Source organism: Athene cunicularia (assembly GCF_003259725.1).
Source record: "Athene cunicularia isolate RWA chromosome 2 unlocalized genomic scaffold, athCun1 chr2_part1, whole genome shotgun sequence".
NCBI classification, from domain to species: Eukaryota; Metazoa; Chordata; class Aves; order Strigiformes; family Strigidae; genus Athene; species Athene cunicularia.
In genome coordinates this window covers 61,077,900-61,097,351 of record NW_020799095.1, presented here as the reverse complement: position 1 = coordinate 61,097,351, position 19,452 = coordinate 61,077,900, and the positions used below count along the sequence as shown (strand labels likewise).

Genomic DNA, 19,452 nt, shown 5'->3' with positions numbered 1-19,452 from the left:
CCGGTGTTCTGTACTACGTACTACGGCATGTTTAATGAAACCAATAAAAGTATTTGGCTGAGAGTGTTAATCTTTCCCTGGCCCAATTAGTGCATGGCTTCTACTTTAACGTTAATGTGGATTTTTTTCGGAAGGCAGAACAATGAGCAGCTTTGTGCTGCACACAAGGTTTCCCCCTCCTTGCCTGTATTGTGTGTTTCTTCCTATCTATTCCAAAGGGAGAGCTCATGTGCAAAGACTGGAGCAATCTGGAGCAGGGACTTGCACCAGCTCTAGGGGCTAGGATGTGCTGCTCTGTGCTTGGGTAGCTGCCTCTCAATGGCAAGTCAAGTGACTGTGACTCTGAAAACTCATTTCTTCTTCTTTCTTCTTCCTTCCCCGTGGCCCATGTTCTCCTTTTTGCTTCATCCATGATGCTCTTCACCAGAAGGAGAAGCAACTGTAACTGTTGAGAGTGGTCTTAAAACAAGAAAATTAAATACAAATAAATACACATAAGCGAAGCGGGGAAGTAACTGTTGATGGGCTCAGCTTTAACATACAGTGGAGTCACACTTTATCCCAAAGGAGGAAATAGGTCTAGCAAGTGTCTTCCTGTACAGACTGGATGGGAAGCAACAAGGCCTTTTTCTTTTTTTTTAGCTCTGCTTTCTCAGTGACTCTCCCATTAGGTGGTCATGTGGGGCATGAGGGGTGGGCCTCTGTCAGAAGTAGGAGCTAAAGGCCCCTTAGGTTTCTCTGTGGGATTGAAGTTGCCCCAGTTTCATAGTTTCAGCAACAGCATCAAGTGGAGGGGACACATTCCCACAGAACAGCCAGGTCTCTTGGTGTGGCCATGCAGAGGGCTGCTGCCTTGTTTTGTTTGGTGTGTGTGTTCCCCACCCCCACCCCTGCAGCATGTGTTCCTGCTCTGCTGCTTGCTCTCTACTTTTCCTCCTTCTCACAGAGGAGGACTGTGACACTGGGGGTGGGATGGGGTGGGGGGTGTGTGTGTGTGTTCTTGAAAGTAGAAGATGACTTGAATGCTTGTGACCACTTCCCTATTTCCTAGAGGCTTTGGTCCAATATTGAATGCAACCTGAGGCTGCAGTGTTTGCCAGCCTATTTCCTGTTTGTCCTCTTTCCTGGAGGTCTTTGTTTTCTTCTGGGGAGAGGGAGGAAGCAAGCTCCATCATCACGACCTTTGAGCAGGGGAGTTTGGTGTGAGCTGAGAAGGCTTGCAACCCCAAAGGAAGACTGGCACTGGGCGTCCATGCTGGTCAATACCTGTGATTCCCTGAGTTTCATAGGTCCTGTGGAAAGAAAACCACCACTACTTCCCCATCCTCTGTGATGCATTTATTTAAAAAAAAAAAAAAAAAAGCTGCAAGAGAAATCTCTCAATATGTTCCTGCCTAAAGGCGCTCTGCCATGGGTTTTCCCACAGGAAGGAGTGATTTGGCCCAGTATTCTTATTGTTTCTATATCCTATTGCAAATAGAAAGTAAGGCTTCTGAAATGAGTTTGTGCAGCTTGTGCAGTTGTCTTTGTTTCAGTGGTGCATTTTTGCTTCATGCAGGAGAGTGGAAAATAAGTATGTAAATAAAACAATAGTACCTATTTTTTCAGAAATAAATTTGCAGTCTTTCAACTACTTCCAAAACAGGAAATTTTTAATATATGGAAGATGGTTTTAAAAACAAGATCTGTGACTATACATTTGCATTACCTGGTTTCTGTTACCAGGAAGATACTTAAATTCAGAAATAAAATAGCTGTTGGTTCATAGAAATTGTGAAAGACTGTAATAACATAATATATAGTTTTGTTCCTGAAAGAACAGAGAGCAAGCTGGCAGGTGTTTCAAAGCCAGGAGGTAGGATTGTTAATGTGTGTATATATGCCTGCCTCTTCTCTTTGGGATGAACATTTCACTTTTTTACTGTTACTAAAAGCAGCACTAGGAATTTTGACTCTTGATCACTGGGAAGCTCCTCAGCAATCTTAGTGTTACATTGGCCAACACAGGAGTCTTCACAGTTACACAGTAGATTGACTTTTTCCAGGATCAATCAGTGCTGACAATAATGTCTTAGGTATTGACTGAAAGAGGAAGGAATAGTCTACTTTGGAAAGGAGAGTTGTTTTGTTTCACTGGGTTTTTTTTAAGGGCTGAAGCACTTACTTGCATTATTTTAACAGAAATCTGTCCTAGTAATTTAAACTGGGCCTTATTTTTGATGGTACTAAACATGTAACAGCAAGTGACTAGATTTAGGCCAGTCTTGAAAATGACTCTTTTATGCTTACTCTATTAAAAATTGTCAGCTACGACGTAAGTGGTTAAAAAAAAATTGAGAGAAAAAAAACCCACAAACGTACTGTGTTGCTTTTGAATGAGATGGATGTTTTTTAAAAACAACAAAACAACAAAGTTGCAACGGTTAAGGACAAATAAAATAAAATAAAACCAAATATATAGCTCACATAGTTACTGGAGAAAATACAGAAGGATGGGTGCTTGGCATCACCTTGGATCAAGAAATCTATTTGTTGCAGGCACCACTAGATTTTTCTTAGCAGAAAAGTACAAAAAATTACTAGGGAAGAGTTACCTTGAGCTGTTCAGTATAGCATAAAAATATTCTTTTTGCCTGTTTTTGAAGATGAAAATTGAAAACAGTTTTTGTTAAGAAGTTGATACTATCCAGAGCCTTAAACACCGGGCTTAGTCGGGTCCTAGATTTTGTCTCTAGACTGCGCTGACTTGCTGTGCCAAATCATCTGTGTGCTGCTCCTGAGAGGGTCAGCAGTTAAACGTAGGAAGCTTGAATCTGTTGCTTTGTCTGGCATTGCGTGAAATGAGGAACTGCTTGACACGGGCTGGGCCCTTTCTCTTTGTCTGCCTTTTCTTGTGTGCTCTAAAATGTCAGTACTTGGGATAATGTAGTCATTTATTGTTTGCAAATGCTGTTCAGATAGCATTTGAAGATGTGTTATGTGATTGATTTGCATGTCACCCTTGAGAATATATTTTTTTAAAAGGAAGAAACTGTGTTAACTGCGGTTTAAGGCTGATGGTCTTGGCTTTCTGAAAAAAGGAAAACCTGTATTAAATTTGCTGGATGCGGTTTGGAAATCTGGGATAAAGAAATGTCCACAGTGCATTCATTTCCATAATGAAATAACTGTTTTGCTTGTAAGGTTATAAAGGTGTATTTCTCCATTAAAAATGTACCAGTAGTTTTCCATATTACAGATAACCTTTTCCAGAGGCTATCGCCATGGGTGCCGCAGGCAGAGAGCTCCTCTCTTTCTTACGCGTCAATCATCCCCCATCACCTCTAAAAATGATGTTTAACTGCCCCGTCATTCTTCAGCCAGAACAGGCATCCTTCCTGAAACCCCAGTGATAGCATGATAAGGTTGTGGTTTCAGAAAGGGGTGTGGAGAAATTCTGTTGGCACATACGATGGTTGCTTATGTCTTCAGCTCATCTGGAAACCTTGGGCAGTGGGTGTGACAAATGTGCCAAATGGTCCCAGAAACCTCAGTAGTCATTTCACCACTGCTGGAAGGAAGAAAAAGGTCACCACGAATTCATGTATTGGAGTAAATGTTAATCCTCCAAGAAGAGGAGAGGAATGTGTGTATGAAATTGAATTACTTAAATTCTCTAGCTGCAGAATAGTCTTCCAACTTCTTAACCAAATGTCATGACCATCAGTGATAGGCTAGTTTGCTCTCTTCTCTCCCTTCTCTGTTTTTTTTTTTTCTGTCTGAATACTGGGGACCAAGCCAGTAAGGGTTTCCTCTCTTCGTTTGCCCAGGTTGCACCACTGGCCGAGGCAACAGCATCTCCCAGCCCAGTGTCCAGCCACTTGTGGGAGTGGATGTTTGGCTGCGCTGGTGCTGTTTATGTCCTTCTGTCAGGGGAGCCCTCAAACGAACGGGCTGTAGTTTTATTTTGCTAAAATGTCTTCCAGAAAAACTTAACTCACTTTCTCTTTTTTTCCTTCTTCCTCACATAGTGCTAGAGGGTGCTGCTGAAGAAGAGGCTGAAGAGCCAGACGCTACTATAGATACTACACTAAGTGAGGAGACCAGCAACCAAGAAGAGAGCCACAGTCAATCAGGGGATAAAAATGAAGGTAACTGGTTTGACTACCTCTGTGTAACTGAAAATTAGGGCATTGATTAAGGTTTGTAGAGACGTTTCTTACACATCCATACCTGATATCTGTGTGAAGAGTGTATGATACATTGAGCAGAAGCACTGGTGCATATATTTCTTTCACCATTCCTGAACTTTATCTGTCTGAAAAGTATAAAATAGGTTGAGCAGAAGCATGGGCACATAAATACTTGACTGCCACTGTAGGCTTCCAAACTAAGATTTTCTTGGCTCCTAGTAACTTGGCACCACATTACTTAGCCTCAAAAAACCACCTGTTTATAATGCTCAAACTTATCTTCCAAAGACAGTATTATGCAGAGATCAAATGTTCACAGACAAATGTGTTCCTCCTTGTTCACACTCACATCCTCTTGTGTTACAGTGACTTTCTCACAGCACACATGCTGATTCTGTGCTCTCTGCCAGAGGTGACAGAGCAATAGACTTGCAGGATGTTCCTGTTTGTTTGAGAGACTTCTTTTGGGGTAAAGGAGTGTTTAGTTTGAAAGCATTTTCCTTTTTAAACTCATGAAGAGGAAGGTGGAAGGCCTTACCTGTGTGTTTGACATAACCTCAACACATGGTGTATTGAGAAACCAGAGATGAGAGTTTAGGTGTGTTTGGAATTTGGTATCTGAGATGTGGCATCCTTGATACATGCAAAATGTGATGGAGAAGTCTGAATCGGAACAACTTTAGCTGTGGCATTAGTTGTGGATGTAATACATATGCTCTATGGACTAATATGGTTTGGTAGACCAAAAAGAAAAAAAAAACAGCCGTGGCAGTAAAGAGACATTTGGGGAGATTTGAGGTTTTATTTTTGTTAGATTTTTGCTAATTTATCTTGTTCCATATACAGAGTTGTCTTAAGCTATGCTGGAAAGAGAACCCAGTACCCTACACTCTGTTACTAATGCCTTAATTCTGCAGTTCTGCTCAAAACACATGCTTGCTTGAATGATTGTGCTTGCCAGAGCATGCATTCATCAGTACTGCTCTACCAGTTCACGGTAATCACAAGGTACCACAAATAATACTGTTTTAGAGCAAGAGTTTAAGGTAAATCACTCTATAAGCCTCATACTGAATTAAGGTTGAAAAAAGATAACATGACTGTCCTATGAGAAGAAATGCCTACCTTGTCCTGTGCATTCCAATATGAGAAACTTCTCCTTTTACAAGAACTCCAGTTACTGTGGGCTGTTGCTTGTGCTCCATGATGATCCAGCAGAGTGTGATGTGAGTTACAGGTGGTTGAAAGTACTGTGATGTAGGTTTTTTTCAGATGGCCTAGCAACTCCTATGCGTGTTTTTGTTTTTAATTCCAGAGAAGCAGCTGGAAAGCTTAAACAGCTACAAGGTATCACCAAGTTCACCAAACAGTTTGGACGGAGCAGACTTGTCCTCCATTGACGCCATGATGTCAGCAGTGATGAATGTGGGGAAGATTGCTGAAAATGGCGGGAACTCTCAAAATGTCAAATCTCCCTCAAAGTCTCCTGCACCAAATCGAATTGGCAGGAGGAACCAGGTATGTAAACCCAAATGCAGGGAGGGCAAAAGGGAGACAAGCAGCTGCATGGGAAGTGATAAGACATAATTATGTTTCTTTGATTGTTTTGCCTTTTTTGCCTCTCAGTGGGTATTTTTTGCCTCCACCATTGCTTCTCTGCATATGTTTTCTGGTGGCTCTCCAGAACATAACTTCAGAAAACTGGGAATCAGAGGGGTCCACTTGCTTAGATTCACATGTAAAAGATTTGAGCATGAGCTCCAATGTCATCCAGTGGTGAGCTGGTGTAGCAGATCCTACTAGCAGTGGCAAAGCCACCTAAGAATTGCTGATTCTTCCCTGTGGCATTCTTTTCTCTAGGCTCTTGCATTCACCTCATCTGTTGGTGGACCGGTCCATTTCATGAAACTAGAAGACATATAGTCCAGAGAGGAGCAGAGTGATGTGACAGGGAGGCTTGGCTCAGCCATCATGTGGGGCCCCTCATGAAGTGTGTGGCTGTCACCAGGGAAAATCCGGGTGACAAGGTTAAAGGTGTGCTAGAATGAAACATCTGTCAGGACACTAAGTTCACACATGTGTAGTCTAAGGTGTCCTTACTTCATTGTTAATAAAACTATGAAGAGCTATTGCAGAATGCTTTGTACAAATCTTGCAGAGCAAATATATGTAGCTTTTATCACTTTTTTTCCATTTACCAGTTGATGGCACCAGTTGATAGCAATATTGATCTAAACAAGTCAAAGGAGAGAGTTGTCTCAGTTAAAGCTGTTATTGTTTATATCCACATTTTTCTCTTGCTGGACCAAGCCCTACTCATGAAGGTGCTGCAGAACATCAAGAAATACCCCAAATCTCTTTGTCCATTTGACTTCAGAGCTTGTGGTGAAGCATGGAGAACTTGTAAATGAATCAAGATGTAACAGGGACCAGAAGGGTTGAGAGGCATGACTCATGTGATGTTTCTATAGTAGTTTATTAATAGCTCGCCAAGTAGCTGCCCAGTTGACAGATTTATGACTTGTCTTGAATTTTTTTGGTTGAAAGGAGTTAAAAGCCATTAACTGTAAATGAACATTCTTAACTGTAAGAGTCTGGGTAGTATATGGGTAACTGTATTCATGGGATTGTATTGTCTAGCACCTGGCTTTAAGGTTTATTTGCAGTGTTCCCACATAGGGGCTGCCCTGGTTCCTTGATTTCATCATGTGAAGTGGGGCACTGGAGTTCAGACTAGTCTCAGTGGCAGTGCAATTACACAGCTGTCCACCGGTACACCATGTGGTTTGGCTTCAGGGAAGTTTATTAGCGTTAGTGACCTTTATTCCACCTGATATTTCAGTGGGCATCGAATCAAAGGAAGCTCGAGAGTAAATGTGATGGGATTAAGAGGGATTCTTACAGCATAAAAATAAACAAATACATTTAAAACATAGTAAATAGCCTATTTGTTTTTAGGCTGAAAGATCATTATCACCAGAGGGGCAAATGGCTACATTACTGAGAAAATAGAAGTGAGATGTGAAATATTAAGTGGGTATCAGTCTGGTTAGCAACCTCTCATACAGCAAATTTCCACTTTCAGCATAGCAGAATGAAAGCACTGAATTGTTTTAGTGTGTAGCAGCGCAGAGATCTCAGATTCTGGTCAGAATGTACCCCTTATTAAAATTTCAAGGATAATAACAGCTCGTTTTCTGGGTCTGACTGCTGTTTCCCATGAGTTGGCAGTGAAACGTTCTGCCCTGAACCTTTGTCCCAAAGGCTATGGTTCTCTTTATAATGCTGACTTTATCTTGGCTCTAGTCTACCCATAGTCTAATAAACATGTTCTGACATCAAGCAGCATCCATTTTAACTTCTCATTTGCTTTGCTCTTGAAGGAAATAAAAAGTGTAACCAAGTTATGTTTCTGTGAGCTGGAGAAAAACAAATAGACTTAATGCATAACTCCAAAAACATTTGCTGTCACCTGAATGCAGAACAGTTGTGCCAGGTTGACTTACTAAAGGGAGAGTAGCTAGCAAATTTGCTGCTAATTTTATCTTTCAGTTCAGGAAGTGTGTTTTCACCAGCCTGGGTCCCGTGGGGTAGCTGAGTGCTACGTTTTAAATTTGTGAATGGGGGGTGCTTTTACAGTAGGGATGCTAATGTTTTTTGGTCTGGATTGGGTCATTCAACAGCATTCCTGTTGTAGCTACCCTGGATTTGCTTGAGCTGTGTTATGGTATGCAGCATGTACCCTGTGTGACCACTGGAGAAAGTTTGGGTTTTAGTTAATAATAAACCTGAGATTCAGTACTAATCAGCTCAGGCTGAGCTATAGTGTGTTTCTGATCTTTGCTTCAAGGTGAACCAGTAATTACTCTATCTTCTGTTAATTTGCTGATTTGAAGAGCAGGCATTCTGGAAAGCAGGTTTTGAAACAATCAAGTGCATCATGTAGAACTGCAGCGCATTTAAGGGGGGGAAGTAGTAGGTTGATAATTTCACAGAAATACCCTGGGGATTAAATACCATCTAAACTGTCAGCACAGCTGTAGGGATTTTCCTCACAGCACAGTGTGTTTGTTCTCTGTCCTGAGCCAACTTTAACAGGGTTGCAGTATAATTGGAGCTGAACATTACTCCACAGACAGGTTGCATATAGTAAAATTAAAGTTGTGTAAGTAGGATGGAATAACCGTGTGCAAATTACACGTTTGTATAAAAAAGTGGAGAGGACACTGGGATAATGCATTTTAATTTTCTTGGGGTGTTCAGACTTCATAATGGCAGCCTTTCTTGCTTGCTTTCTAATGTTTTGCACTAATAGTATGTTAGGCTTTGGCCTATGTGTGTGGCCTACAGTGATTACCTTTAGGATGGAGAGCCCTGAAATACAGTTAGAAAAAGATGTACAAGAGAAACAGTAAGGAAGAGTGAGAACCTAATCATTGCAGTCCTGATCCTTTTAGAAGTGAAGTCACAAGTTTTGTTTACTGAAGGCAAAATGGAAAAATAACTTTTAATCTACGTCCACAGGTCACTGGAGTTAATAGAAAATGATCATGGCCCTATTTTTGAAAAAAAAATGTTAGATTTTAATAGGGTACTCTCCAGAATGGTTCCCTAAATCATATAGGAGGGGATATTGCTTTATTGAGTTTTAAAAGACCCTTTCTTTAACACTGTGTCAGCATCTTCTCTCCTAACATGCTAGAGAATTTGTCACAGAGACTTGGGTTATTCATTCTCAGTGATCCTCACAAATCCTTGTGTCTGATAATCTTGAAATGATTGCTTCAGAGTTGATGACTTTTGGGATGGCAATGGGGGAAATAATTTTGTGGAGAGAGGAAATGCACACATACACTCATACCCATCAACTCACTCCCAACGAAAGAGCTACTGAGGGTGGGTTTTCTTTTTTTGATTGTTTTCAATGGTTTTACTAATGACACCTAAAATAGCCAGCAAAGAGGTTCAGTAGAACATGTTCTTTTGGCATAAATATTGTACTTTGCCATCAGTCATGCAGAGATGATTACTTGTAGGTAGCAGGCAGTGGATCTACCTAGCTGGGAAAGATTTGCATTGTTCTACAGAAAACGGTGGTTTAATTTTCAGTAACAGACCATCTTCCTTTTAATATACAGGCATCAGTGCAGAAGCCATGCCTGGGCTTCTTGGTGAGATGGCGAAAATACCCTTTATGTCATGTAGTAGGCATCCTTGTAGACAATTCAGGCAAATGCCTTTGGTTCCTGCAAGAGTGCTATTTCATCCTTAGCTGAATGAGTGGCAACTTCGCTCAGTATCTCAAGGGCATACTCAAATCAGGCTGAGTTCTCCGGTTGGCTTCATTGTTTGTACTCGTGGTTTGACCATGGTTACTCCTGATTCTCACCTGGGTGGAGAAGAACTGGGTTCATAATGTGTTCGTCTTGAGTCACGTACACTCCTGTACTGTCACCTCTTTCTTGCTATGATCTCATCAGATCTTACAAGCTTCAGAAGGGTTGGGCCTGGCTGGTGTGCCTGGCTGGGATGCTTGCAGGAGAAACACAGGATGCTAAGGGAAATGGTGCTGGTGATTCAGTAAATGCCACTCTTCCTTCTGAGTCAGCCACAGAGCAGAACATACAGCCCCTAGAAAAGGGCATTAAGTACCTTGCCATTGAGATGGGGCGGAAAACCTGAAGTCCTGATGACTTGTGCTTATTAAAGATCTTTTGGGAAGATTTGTGGCATTTGCCCACATACTCTGGTGGTGTTCCAGGAATTACTTTCTGCTCACCTAAATTCCTCCTGGCAGTTGGAGCTGGTTGCAATAATTGCCTTCACTTCCTGTCCTAAACTGCTACTGCTGAGTATCCGTGTGCTGTTAAAACAGCTGCTGTACTTCTGTGGTAGTTGAAATAGCCCCTATTTATAAATTCAGAAGTTTCTGAAACTTCCCTGAGGGATCTATCAGGATGATAAATATATACATGCAAGTTGTTCTGTTAGCAGTGGCCTTTTGTACTTAGGATGGATAATAATTTTTCCATCCCCAGCAGTAACAGCTTTTGAGTTCTTTTATATAGATACTCCTGATTAGTTTTGTTTTGTTTTGTTCACAGGAAACAAAAGAAGAGAAGTCTTCCTATACCTGTCCTCTGTGTGAAAAGATTTGCACTACACAGCACCAGCTAACTATGCACATTCGTCAGGTATGCAGAGTACTGGCTCCTGATTTCTTACTTTTATTAAGAGTGTCTGCTTTACCAGTGTGCATTTTACAGTGGTGGAAAACCAGAAATTGTTTTGTTTTTATTTTAGCCTTCCCCTTGTTTTTTCTTTAAAAATAAACTCCATAAACCCAACCCCGAGTTGGGTAATTTTCTTCCCTTCCTTCCCCAACACTCCCCCCAACAGTGGCTCAAACAAGGATGTATGTCCTGTTCTGCATAGCTTAAGGTATCCCGAGGATCTGAAAAACCACTTCCACCATGAGGCATAAGTCCTATTTTATTATCCTGTTTGAGTACAGATCTCTTTACTGGTAATGCAAATTAAGAAGCAGGAAGACAATTTTTAAACCATCTCAGTGTAGAAGAGCCTCTCGGTCCTTCGCAGGGTGTAGCAATTTTGGGAGGCAAAATTAAAAATACAGTTTTTTAATGGATGATGCACTTTCTTGTCAGCAACAGGCCTCTTCTTGCTCTTCTTGCAATATATGCATACTTTATAAGGACGTTTGGCCTTTTTTATGTCAGAAGGCTCTGCTTTGGATGCTAAAGTTGTGGCTCACCACTGTGAGTCCACTAGATACGTATTACTTCAGTTTTCCCTCCTGTACTACAACTGTTACTTAATTTTTTTTCCTACTCTCCTGGTGGGGTTTTTTTGGTATGTGAAGAAATTTTCAAGTCTCTGAATGCAAGTAAGAAAGAATAGTACATATAACACAGTAGCTAATGGCCGTCCTTTGGCCCTGTAATCCATTCCTATGGCCATAGAAGTCTGCATGTGCACTCAGAAGCAATTTATTTCTGTTTTCTTGCTACACAGTCAGTTTGAAATTAGTATCTTTAAAGAATGTTTGGTTTTAAGTGTCTGTCTTCTGCCATGAAGTTTGTAATTATATCCTCTTTCTGTTTTCCCCAAAACATACCCAGCCCCAGCCCCAAAACACTGCACAGCTTAAAGTATCCTAGGTGCCACTGTGTGATGAGTTGTTCCTGAGTCCCTTTGTATACTCTTCCTCTTCTGCTGCATACCCAGTAGAAATGCTGCATGTGGCAGGCATTGCAGCCTGTATGAAACAGCTACTTGTGCTGGTGCATTAAGGGGTTAAAATTGAAGGGTGGGGTTGGAGTTGAGGGGGGAGGGCTTCGAGGGGGAGGTTTATACAGGGCACACCTTAATGTAAGGTATTGTGATGAGTGGCTCTTAAGATATTTATAGTCGTCGATAATACTTAACTGGCACTTCAGAGGGGCATTCAATGAAAAAAAATCATTGCTTTCTCTAGCATAACACTGACACTGGAGGGACAGACCATTCCTGCAGCATCTGTGGAAAGTCTCTGAGCTCAGCGAGCTCCCTTGATCGCCACATGCTGGTGCACTCAGGTGAAAGGCCTTACAAATGTTCAGTATGTGGACAGTCCTTCACCACCAATGGAAACATGCACAGGTGAGTGCTGATTGTGACCCAGGAGTTTGGAAAGAGTTATAGGATAGGGGCTGTTTTGTTTCCTTGGAAGGACTTGCAAGCTGACTAAAGACACTTACTTGGGCAGAAAATGCGGACTATCTGTGATCTACAAGTATGGCATGACACATACTACAACTACTAGGATGCTCAAGTTGTGGCAGGAAGTCAGAATTGAAAAAAATCTTCTCTCTCTCTTCATGTATTACCAAGAGTTGTTATGGATATCCAGAAGTATTGCTTTTTTGGTTTTTTTCAGTAGTATTATTATTATTTTGACAAATGGAATGGATTTTTCTCAGAGGACAAAAATATATAGCCAAGCTGTATAGGAGCTTCTAATTTTGTAGTTTCAGAGTCATGCAATGCAAACGGTTGTATCAGAACAGCTGTGATGGTGCTGTATGTTACGTAGTTAGGGATCCAAGTGCCATCATGAGGATGCCTCTTCAGAGTAATTGATCTTGTTTTTAAATACATACCTCAGTATTTACTTCTACTTGCTTGTACTATAGACAATCATCTGGGAAATTTCTCTGTAACCCAAGCTGCCAAACATATTTTATGTAGTTTCTTTCATAGGGTTGTAGCAATATGTATAGTTGTCAGCTGTTGAAACAAAATGTTAAATCAATGGATGTTCTTTTCCCTCTGTCATTCCCCGATTCAGTATTCATTTATTTGCATGGGTGGAACACCTTAGAACACCTTAGAGCTGATTAAGACTTTGTGAATTCCCACATAGCTTTAGTCCCTATATCAAAGAGTTTACAACCTACAAAGAAACTGCAAGACAGGTGGGGGAAAGGAATATAGCTTACAAGCAAAATGACAAGAGTGATGGTTATAGACTGGTTCAGTGTGGGAGGGAAGAAATCTTGTTTCCTTGATTATTACCAGTCATTTTCCAAGCAGTGTGCTATATGTGGAATGAAAGGGGTGATTTTGGTGACAATAGGAAAGATTGTCACACAAAGGAAACAGCAGCTGCTCACAGCTTTACTTTTTCTATATTGTATTGTCCAGGTTAAACAGCTATGTGAAAACAGAGGAGAAACAGGAGGGAATGCAGTTGGTAATTCCGTATTTATTTAACTTACACTTGATTGGAATTGGAGAGAGTTGGAGATAGACATAAAATGAGGAGGGAAAGACACAAAGATATTCAGAGGAGATACTGGCCTTGGGCATTAAATAAATCACACATCTGACTCATCTGACCAGAGGTGTTGGGAGCCACATGTTTGCCAGCCTGGGTCATTACTCTGTCTGCCCCGAGGAAGGCAGGGCGACTGCTAAGTTACAGCTGATGGCACTGTCAGCATCCAGGGGTGAATTCCAGTGCTGGGACTCAGGGGTGGTCAGAAACTTGTGTCCAGGTGCTCAGCACAGGCTGTCTGCTGAAAGACTGCTTGTAGGGTTTGTTTGGTTTTTTGCTCACTAGGAATATCCTCATCCTCTCCCAGAAGCAGGAAAGGGAGGCTTCCCCTGAGGCTCGACTCCAGGGTTATGAGATGTTGATGTAGTCACCTTTGCTTATGCAGGTTTCCGTGTATACCAACTCTTACTATGCTTTAGTAACACATTTGCCAGAATTGCCAGACTCAGTGACTTACCCAAAAGAAGTAAGTATAGAGCAGAACCTTCTGACCAGAAGATTGGGTTTTAATTTTTTTCTTTTAACAAGATGTTGCTTGAAGGGACCAGGAGGGAGTGGTGTATTTACTGACTGCAGTAAGAAGGATCTAAGTTCATGCAAGGAAAATCTTCCTATTAAAAGTTCTTTCCATCTGATAGGTTCCTGTCTACTCTGTAAAATTCCTTGTGTAGTCCTGCACCACAGCAACTCAGCGGGACATTGGAGAAACCTGTTACTGTGCTTGGTGGCACTGCAGCAAGTGACCCCACACTGGTGACAGGCAAGATCCTGAGTGCACCAAAACAGGATAGTTTTGCTAAAGGAGGGTTGTGGTTGGCAGGACTATGCCACCAACTTTCTACAGTGAATAACCTTGCTGCTATAGCAGACTATAATAGTGAATCCTGTTGCTGAAGTGGAAAGCATGAATGTGGAAATAAGCAGATGAGGATAAATGCAAAGTGAAATGAAATTTGTTATCTGGTGCTCTGACACACTCACAAGGAAGATATGTTCATTTTACCCACCAGGTGCCTCCTTCAAAAACAGGTATTTCTAGTCTAAGATGGTGTGAAGTAAATTCTTTCATAGGCATCTCAAACTTAGCTGTTAGCATCAGGTCCAATGGTCTGCCAGTGCTGTGGCTGAATGTCTCGCATCACATTCAAAACTGCTTCTGCCTCAGGATCCCAGAGCAAGGACCTGCTTGCCAAGTTCTGCCTTGTGTGCAGCTCTTCAGGCCTTGCTTATGCTGGTGCTGTGCCTGTTCTTCTGCACCAGCTGAATGTTAAGTCCATCTTTCTCTGCTTTTGTGTACAGTTCCTTTATTGTTCGCTATTTTGTGCTACAGTATCTAAATAGTGACAGTTTTATGCCCAACACAGCAAAGAATCAGATTTCGAATGTGCCTCTGGTAGCCAGCATGGTGGTATCCTGGAACATCACACAGAGGAACGTGGGATCAGAGAGAGAAGTTGTAGGCTTAGCAGAAAGTTGTGAATGTGCTGCTAAAGAATCAACACAGCTTGTGAAGGTCCTGCAGGAGCCTCCCCAAGTATTATTGCATTTATATCAAATAAGTTTGGTGCACCAGAGAGGAGAGAGGGAGAAGTTAGTCTGCCAGTATCTGAACAGGGCGGGGGGAAATGTATAGATACATACTATGTACATTGTCTCTTCTCTTTCTCCCCTCTGCCTTGTTCTGGCTCTTATTTAACTGTCTATACTTTTTTGTTTAATCTAGACTTTTAAAAGACCTTTTAGGGGAAAAAGTCCAACAAAATGGTTTTGTCAAGGGAAATACTGTGCCATATGAGTTCTTATTACTGTTCCGGCAGAGGATGAAATTTCTGATCTGTTTTTCCACCTCATAGCAGCCAGGTCATTAGACATTCAGCTGAGCAGAGGAGGGAAGGAGTTTTGGTTGCTTTTTCTGGGTTAGAAAGTATCAGTGTTGTTATACTCTCAAGTGCCCATCTTCTCCATAGAAAGTGAAGGGAGGAAAAGACCCTCCAGAGCTCTTATTTGCTGTCTTTTTGCATGTGGGCAAAACTTTTTTGTAATAGCCAGACATTTTGTGGAGTGGAAACACTCTTTTCTGTCCATCTCTTCTCTGGGTAAGTCTTGCTGTGTTGGGGTGTTGCATGTACTCTTTACCTGTTAAATTGATGCTGCCCTTCCTGGCTCCCACAATACATGCAACACTTCATTTGTAAATGAGTCATAGCCTCTCATGTAAAGTCCAGTTTCTTTTTGTTGTGCTCCTTGGCTCCTTGTCAACAAGTCAAGTTGAATGGGCACAGCAGATAGGGGTGAACGGGGACGGTTCTCTTGTGCAGCACCATTCAGAAAAAGAGTTTAAAACCTGCTTCCTTTTCTGACCAGGGTGACTCTTGGCTAGGATTTTCAACAGGGAACTGTGAGCCCTGAGCATCCCAGAAAACTCTCTTACAGCTGCCAGACTGCTCAGGAGTGGCCTGAGCCTCCTGTGGGGACAGTCCCTGTTGGAAAGAGCAAAGGTCTCTGGAGAGTGCTCATTGTCCAACGCAAAAAGCTGATTTTCTCATTCTTCCAAACATACCATCAAGCTGACTGCCTCTCTGTCAGTGCTGCTCCTGCTGTTTGGAGAGAGTTGTTGCAATCTTGTACAATAACTGGGAGATCTGTCAGTTCTGGTATCAGGAACAGGAATTGCTGTGAAGGAGGAGGGCTGGAGGCAGTGCTGAGTTTTTACAAAGATTTCTTTTTGACTAGTAGTAGAAAGAGCAAGTCTTCCTGGAAATAGCAAGCCTTCTAGCATCAGGGACTGATCTGGGGGTTTTAGGTGTTGTTTTCTTGGTTCTTTTTAGGAATTTGGAGGAAGGAGTTAGAACACAGTAAATTTGAGTTCAAAATTCACCTAATTGGAATGGCATTGCAGTGATCAGTACAGAAGAAAATTGCATTAGGATATGCTAATCCTCACACTTTGACACTAGAGACACAGACACTACAGCTTTCTTTTGGTCACAGTAAATGAAAATTGAATATTCTCAGATCTCCAGAAGGAGCATAACCTATATGGAAAGAGGGTGGTGTGTGTGTTCTGTAGCTCTGAAAAGCTGGGGATTTCCAAAGTAGTGTCTCCAGTCAATAGATTGCAATTACTAAAGGCTTTCCGTCTGTACTGTCACAGTAGCTCCCTAAGGAGATTATCTGTGAATAGTGCCAACTCTTGAGTAGCCCTTTTCAGTCTAGACTCTGCCACCAAATAGGAGGTTGCAAGCCTCTTACTCTGTCACCATCACTGCATCTCCCCAAAACACAGACAGAGGAGTTAGGCTGCTGCTGTGGGTTTTAGTGGTGGTGGTGGTTTGTAAGCTTTAGCAAGGAACCTTGAGGTGTAGAGAAAAGACTTTGCTTGACTTACCATGTTGCATTCCAGTTGAACATGCATCAGGCTTCAGGGGAAAGGGCGATGCCTCCTCTTGCTCCAAAACAGTTTCCTGTGGGGATGAGAGATGTTGGCAACAGCCCCTTTTCCATTTTTGTGACTGAGGATGGTCTGTGCCTATTACTTTAAAGTAACATATTCCTCCCTGCCAAAGACATGCTCTTCATGCAACTTGAAAATGTTAATAGGATATAAATGCCAGAAGGGAGGCGAGAAATGACCTTCCTGCCAGTTTCCAGTGGGTAGCTATTAAAGGCTCTGTGGCAAGACTGAAAAGGCTAAAGGGATAATATATGTATTTCAGCCACAGCTTCCCTAGTTTGGTAAATGAAGGTGCAGTGTCCATGGCTGATGCACCAGGCTGCCCATATTAGTGTGGTAATGCAAACTAACTGAAGTGTTTCATAGAAACCAAAATATCACCGGTATCTACCTCCTTTCTCTCCTTCTACTTCCTACTCCAGCAAAATTCTTCATAATGGCTTTTTATTTACGTCCTGGTTAGGTACTTGTAGGCTGTTTATGCACCATCTCAGGAACAGGTCTCAAAGTTTGGGGATTTTTTTTTTTTTTTGGCACATGCGAAACACCACATGTAACAACCACATGCAGAAGTCTTTGAAACTCAAATTGGAAGATCTGGATCGCAGAAGCTATGCTTTGAAGCATGCTTACAAAGGGTCCTATCAAAGAAGGTATTTCTTCTTTTAATTAAGAAGGCACTTTCATTCTCAATCTTATTTTCAGTGCTAGATAATTTTCCCAAACTTCTCTTTTTAATGTGCTGTGAAGAGACAAACAGCTGGTTTTGTTATCAGGGCATGGTAGTATTCTCATGTTCAGATTAAGTCTTTTTTAAACGACATATTGTATGTGTGTATGTTGCTGAATGAGTTTTTTTGAGAAAGATAGAAAATGCACATGCTGAAGGGTAACCTGTGACTTTTGGTGTTTTAGCCAGCCATCTTCACTGGCAAATGAAGAGTGTATGCATGGTGAAGATTGTAATGTACTGGTTGGAAGATGGGTGTTGGATCCTGATAAAGGCATAGGGGTTGAGATGCATACACTTTAATGATTTCCCTGCTCTCTTTAACATGCTTCTGTGTCTCATGGTCAGGCGTGTGTACAGACTGCCTGTGACTTTGCAAATATCCAATAGGCAGAGTGTCCTCAAGATCAGGCTGAATCCATCCTCTCCCTGCATTCCACCTGTGAATTGCTCCTGTGTTATTTATGGCATTGGCCTGCTTCCAGTATGTTGTGTGTGCTTTGTGGGGTGCAGTTCAATAACAATGCCCAGCCTCTTAAGTACAAATAAGATCTCTACAGTCTAGCACGTGCAGTCTGGCATTTGCTTAAGATGGGAGTTTTTGGAGACAGAGCATAGCCAAATGCCATGATGAGCTTTTTTTTTCCAGAAGAGGAAAGGAGCTGCCTTATTACAACATGGGTTGGTTTCTGGTGGTTTGCAAAGATGGCCAAGTGGAAATTTGGTGTTAAACGTTGGGTAGCTTTGAAAAACTGAACATACAAGATCTTGAAGCTAAAAACAAATAGCCAAGGAAGTCACCATGCTGAAAATGATTGACACTTCACTCGTGTGGAAAGGCCCTCTCTTATTGTCTTGCACAATAGAAATGTCTCTTTGGTCATCTCCTAAGGAGCTTTTATTTCAATATAGCAATTGGTAGGCAATTGGTAGGCAGTGCTCTTAAATATGAAGAAGCAGGCTGTATTACAGGCTTTCAAATCCATTCCTTATACTGTCAGCATGCTAGTGAAACATAAGCTTCAGCAAATGCAAGTGCCCTAATTCTTCAGCAGGGATAATGAACGCAGAGGACTAATTTCTGCTTCTGCTTCTAGTAATTGATGACTGTAGGACACAAGCGAGATGTGGTAGCTGTTTTGGTTTTCTTTGAAATTAAAAGGTGTTTCTTATTATAGATTTTTCGCTAATACATTTTGTAAATAAGGATAACAAACAGGTGGAGTAAGTTTTTTTGGTCTCTTTCCTGTCAACAGATACATCTTGAGTAAATGTTTGGTATTCTGGGATCCCCATGTTTGAAGGAAGGAAGGAAGGAAGGAAGGAAGGAAGGAAGGAAGGAAGGAAGGAAGGGAGGGAGGAAGGAAGGGAGGAAAGAAGGGAGGAAGGAAGGAAGGAAGGAAGGAAGGAAGGAAGGAAGGAAGGAAGGAAGGAAGGAAGGAAGGAAGGAAGGAAGGAAGGAAGGAAGGAAGGAAGGAAGGAAGGAAGGAAGGAAGGAAGGAAGGAAGGAAGGAAGGAAGGAAGGAAGGAAGGAAGGAAGGAAGGAAGGAAGGAAGGAAGGAAGGAAGGAAGGAAGGAAGGAAGGAAGGAAGGAAGGAAGGAAGGAAGGAAGGAAGGAAGGAAGGAAGGAAGGAAGGAAGGAAGGAAGGAAGGAAGGAAGGAAGGAAGGAAGGAAGGAAGGAAGGAAGGAAGGAAGGAAGGAAGGAAGGAAGGAAGGAAGGAAGGAAGGAAGGAAGGAAGGAAGGAAGGAAGGAAGGAAGGAAGGAAGGAAGGAAGGAAGGAAGGAAGGAAGGAAGGAAGGAAGGAAGGAAGGAAGGAAGGAAGGAAGGAAGGAAGGAAGGAAGGAAGGAAGGAAGGAAGGAAGGAAGGAAGGAAGGAAGGAAGGAAGGAAGGAAGGAAGGAAGGAAGGAAGGAAGGAAGGAAGGAAGGAAGGAAGGAAGGAAGGAAGGAAGGAAGGAAGGAAGGAAGGAAGGAAGGAAGGAAGGAAGGAAGGAAGGAAGGAAGGAAGGAAGGAAGGAAGGAAGGAAGGAAGGAAGGAAGGAAGGAAGGAAGGAAGGAAGGAAGGAAGGAAGGAAGGAAGGAAGGAAGGAAGGAAGGAAGGAAGGAAGGAAGGAAGGAAGGAAGGAAGGAAGGAAGGAAGGAAGGAAGGAAGGAAGGAAGGAAGGAAGGAAGGAAGGAAGGAAGGAAGGAAGGAAGGAAGGAAGGAAGGAAGGAAGGAAGGAAGGAAGGAAGGAAGGAAGGAAGGAAGGCAGGCAGG

The 19,452-nt window shown here is 42.1% G+C and overlaps 1 protein-coding gene across 2 annotated transcripts in view; it reads left to right on the top strand.

Annotated features, from left to right (window-relative positions):
- The window catches only part of RREB1 (ras responsive element binding protein 1), a 90,821-nt gene that overhangs the window by 19,152 nt on the left and 52,217 nt on the right, over positions 1 to 19,452 (top strand). For both annotated transcript variants that reach the window (XM_026842962.1, XM_026842961.1), the window contains 4 exons: positions 4,011 to 4,130; positions 5,488 to 5,690; positions 10,277 to 10,366; positions 11,671 to 11,834. In XM_026842962.1, the coding sequence (XP_026698763.1) occupies positions 4,011 to 4,130; positions 5,488 to 5,690; positions 10,277 to 10,366; positions 11,671 to 11,834 (577 nt within the window). The remainder of the gene's footprint in view (positions 1 to 4,010; positions 4,131 to 5,487; positions 5,691 to 10,276; positions 10,367 to 11,670; positions 11,835 to 19,452) is intronic.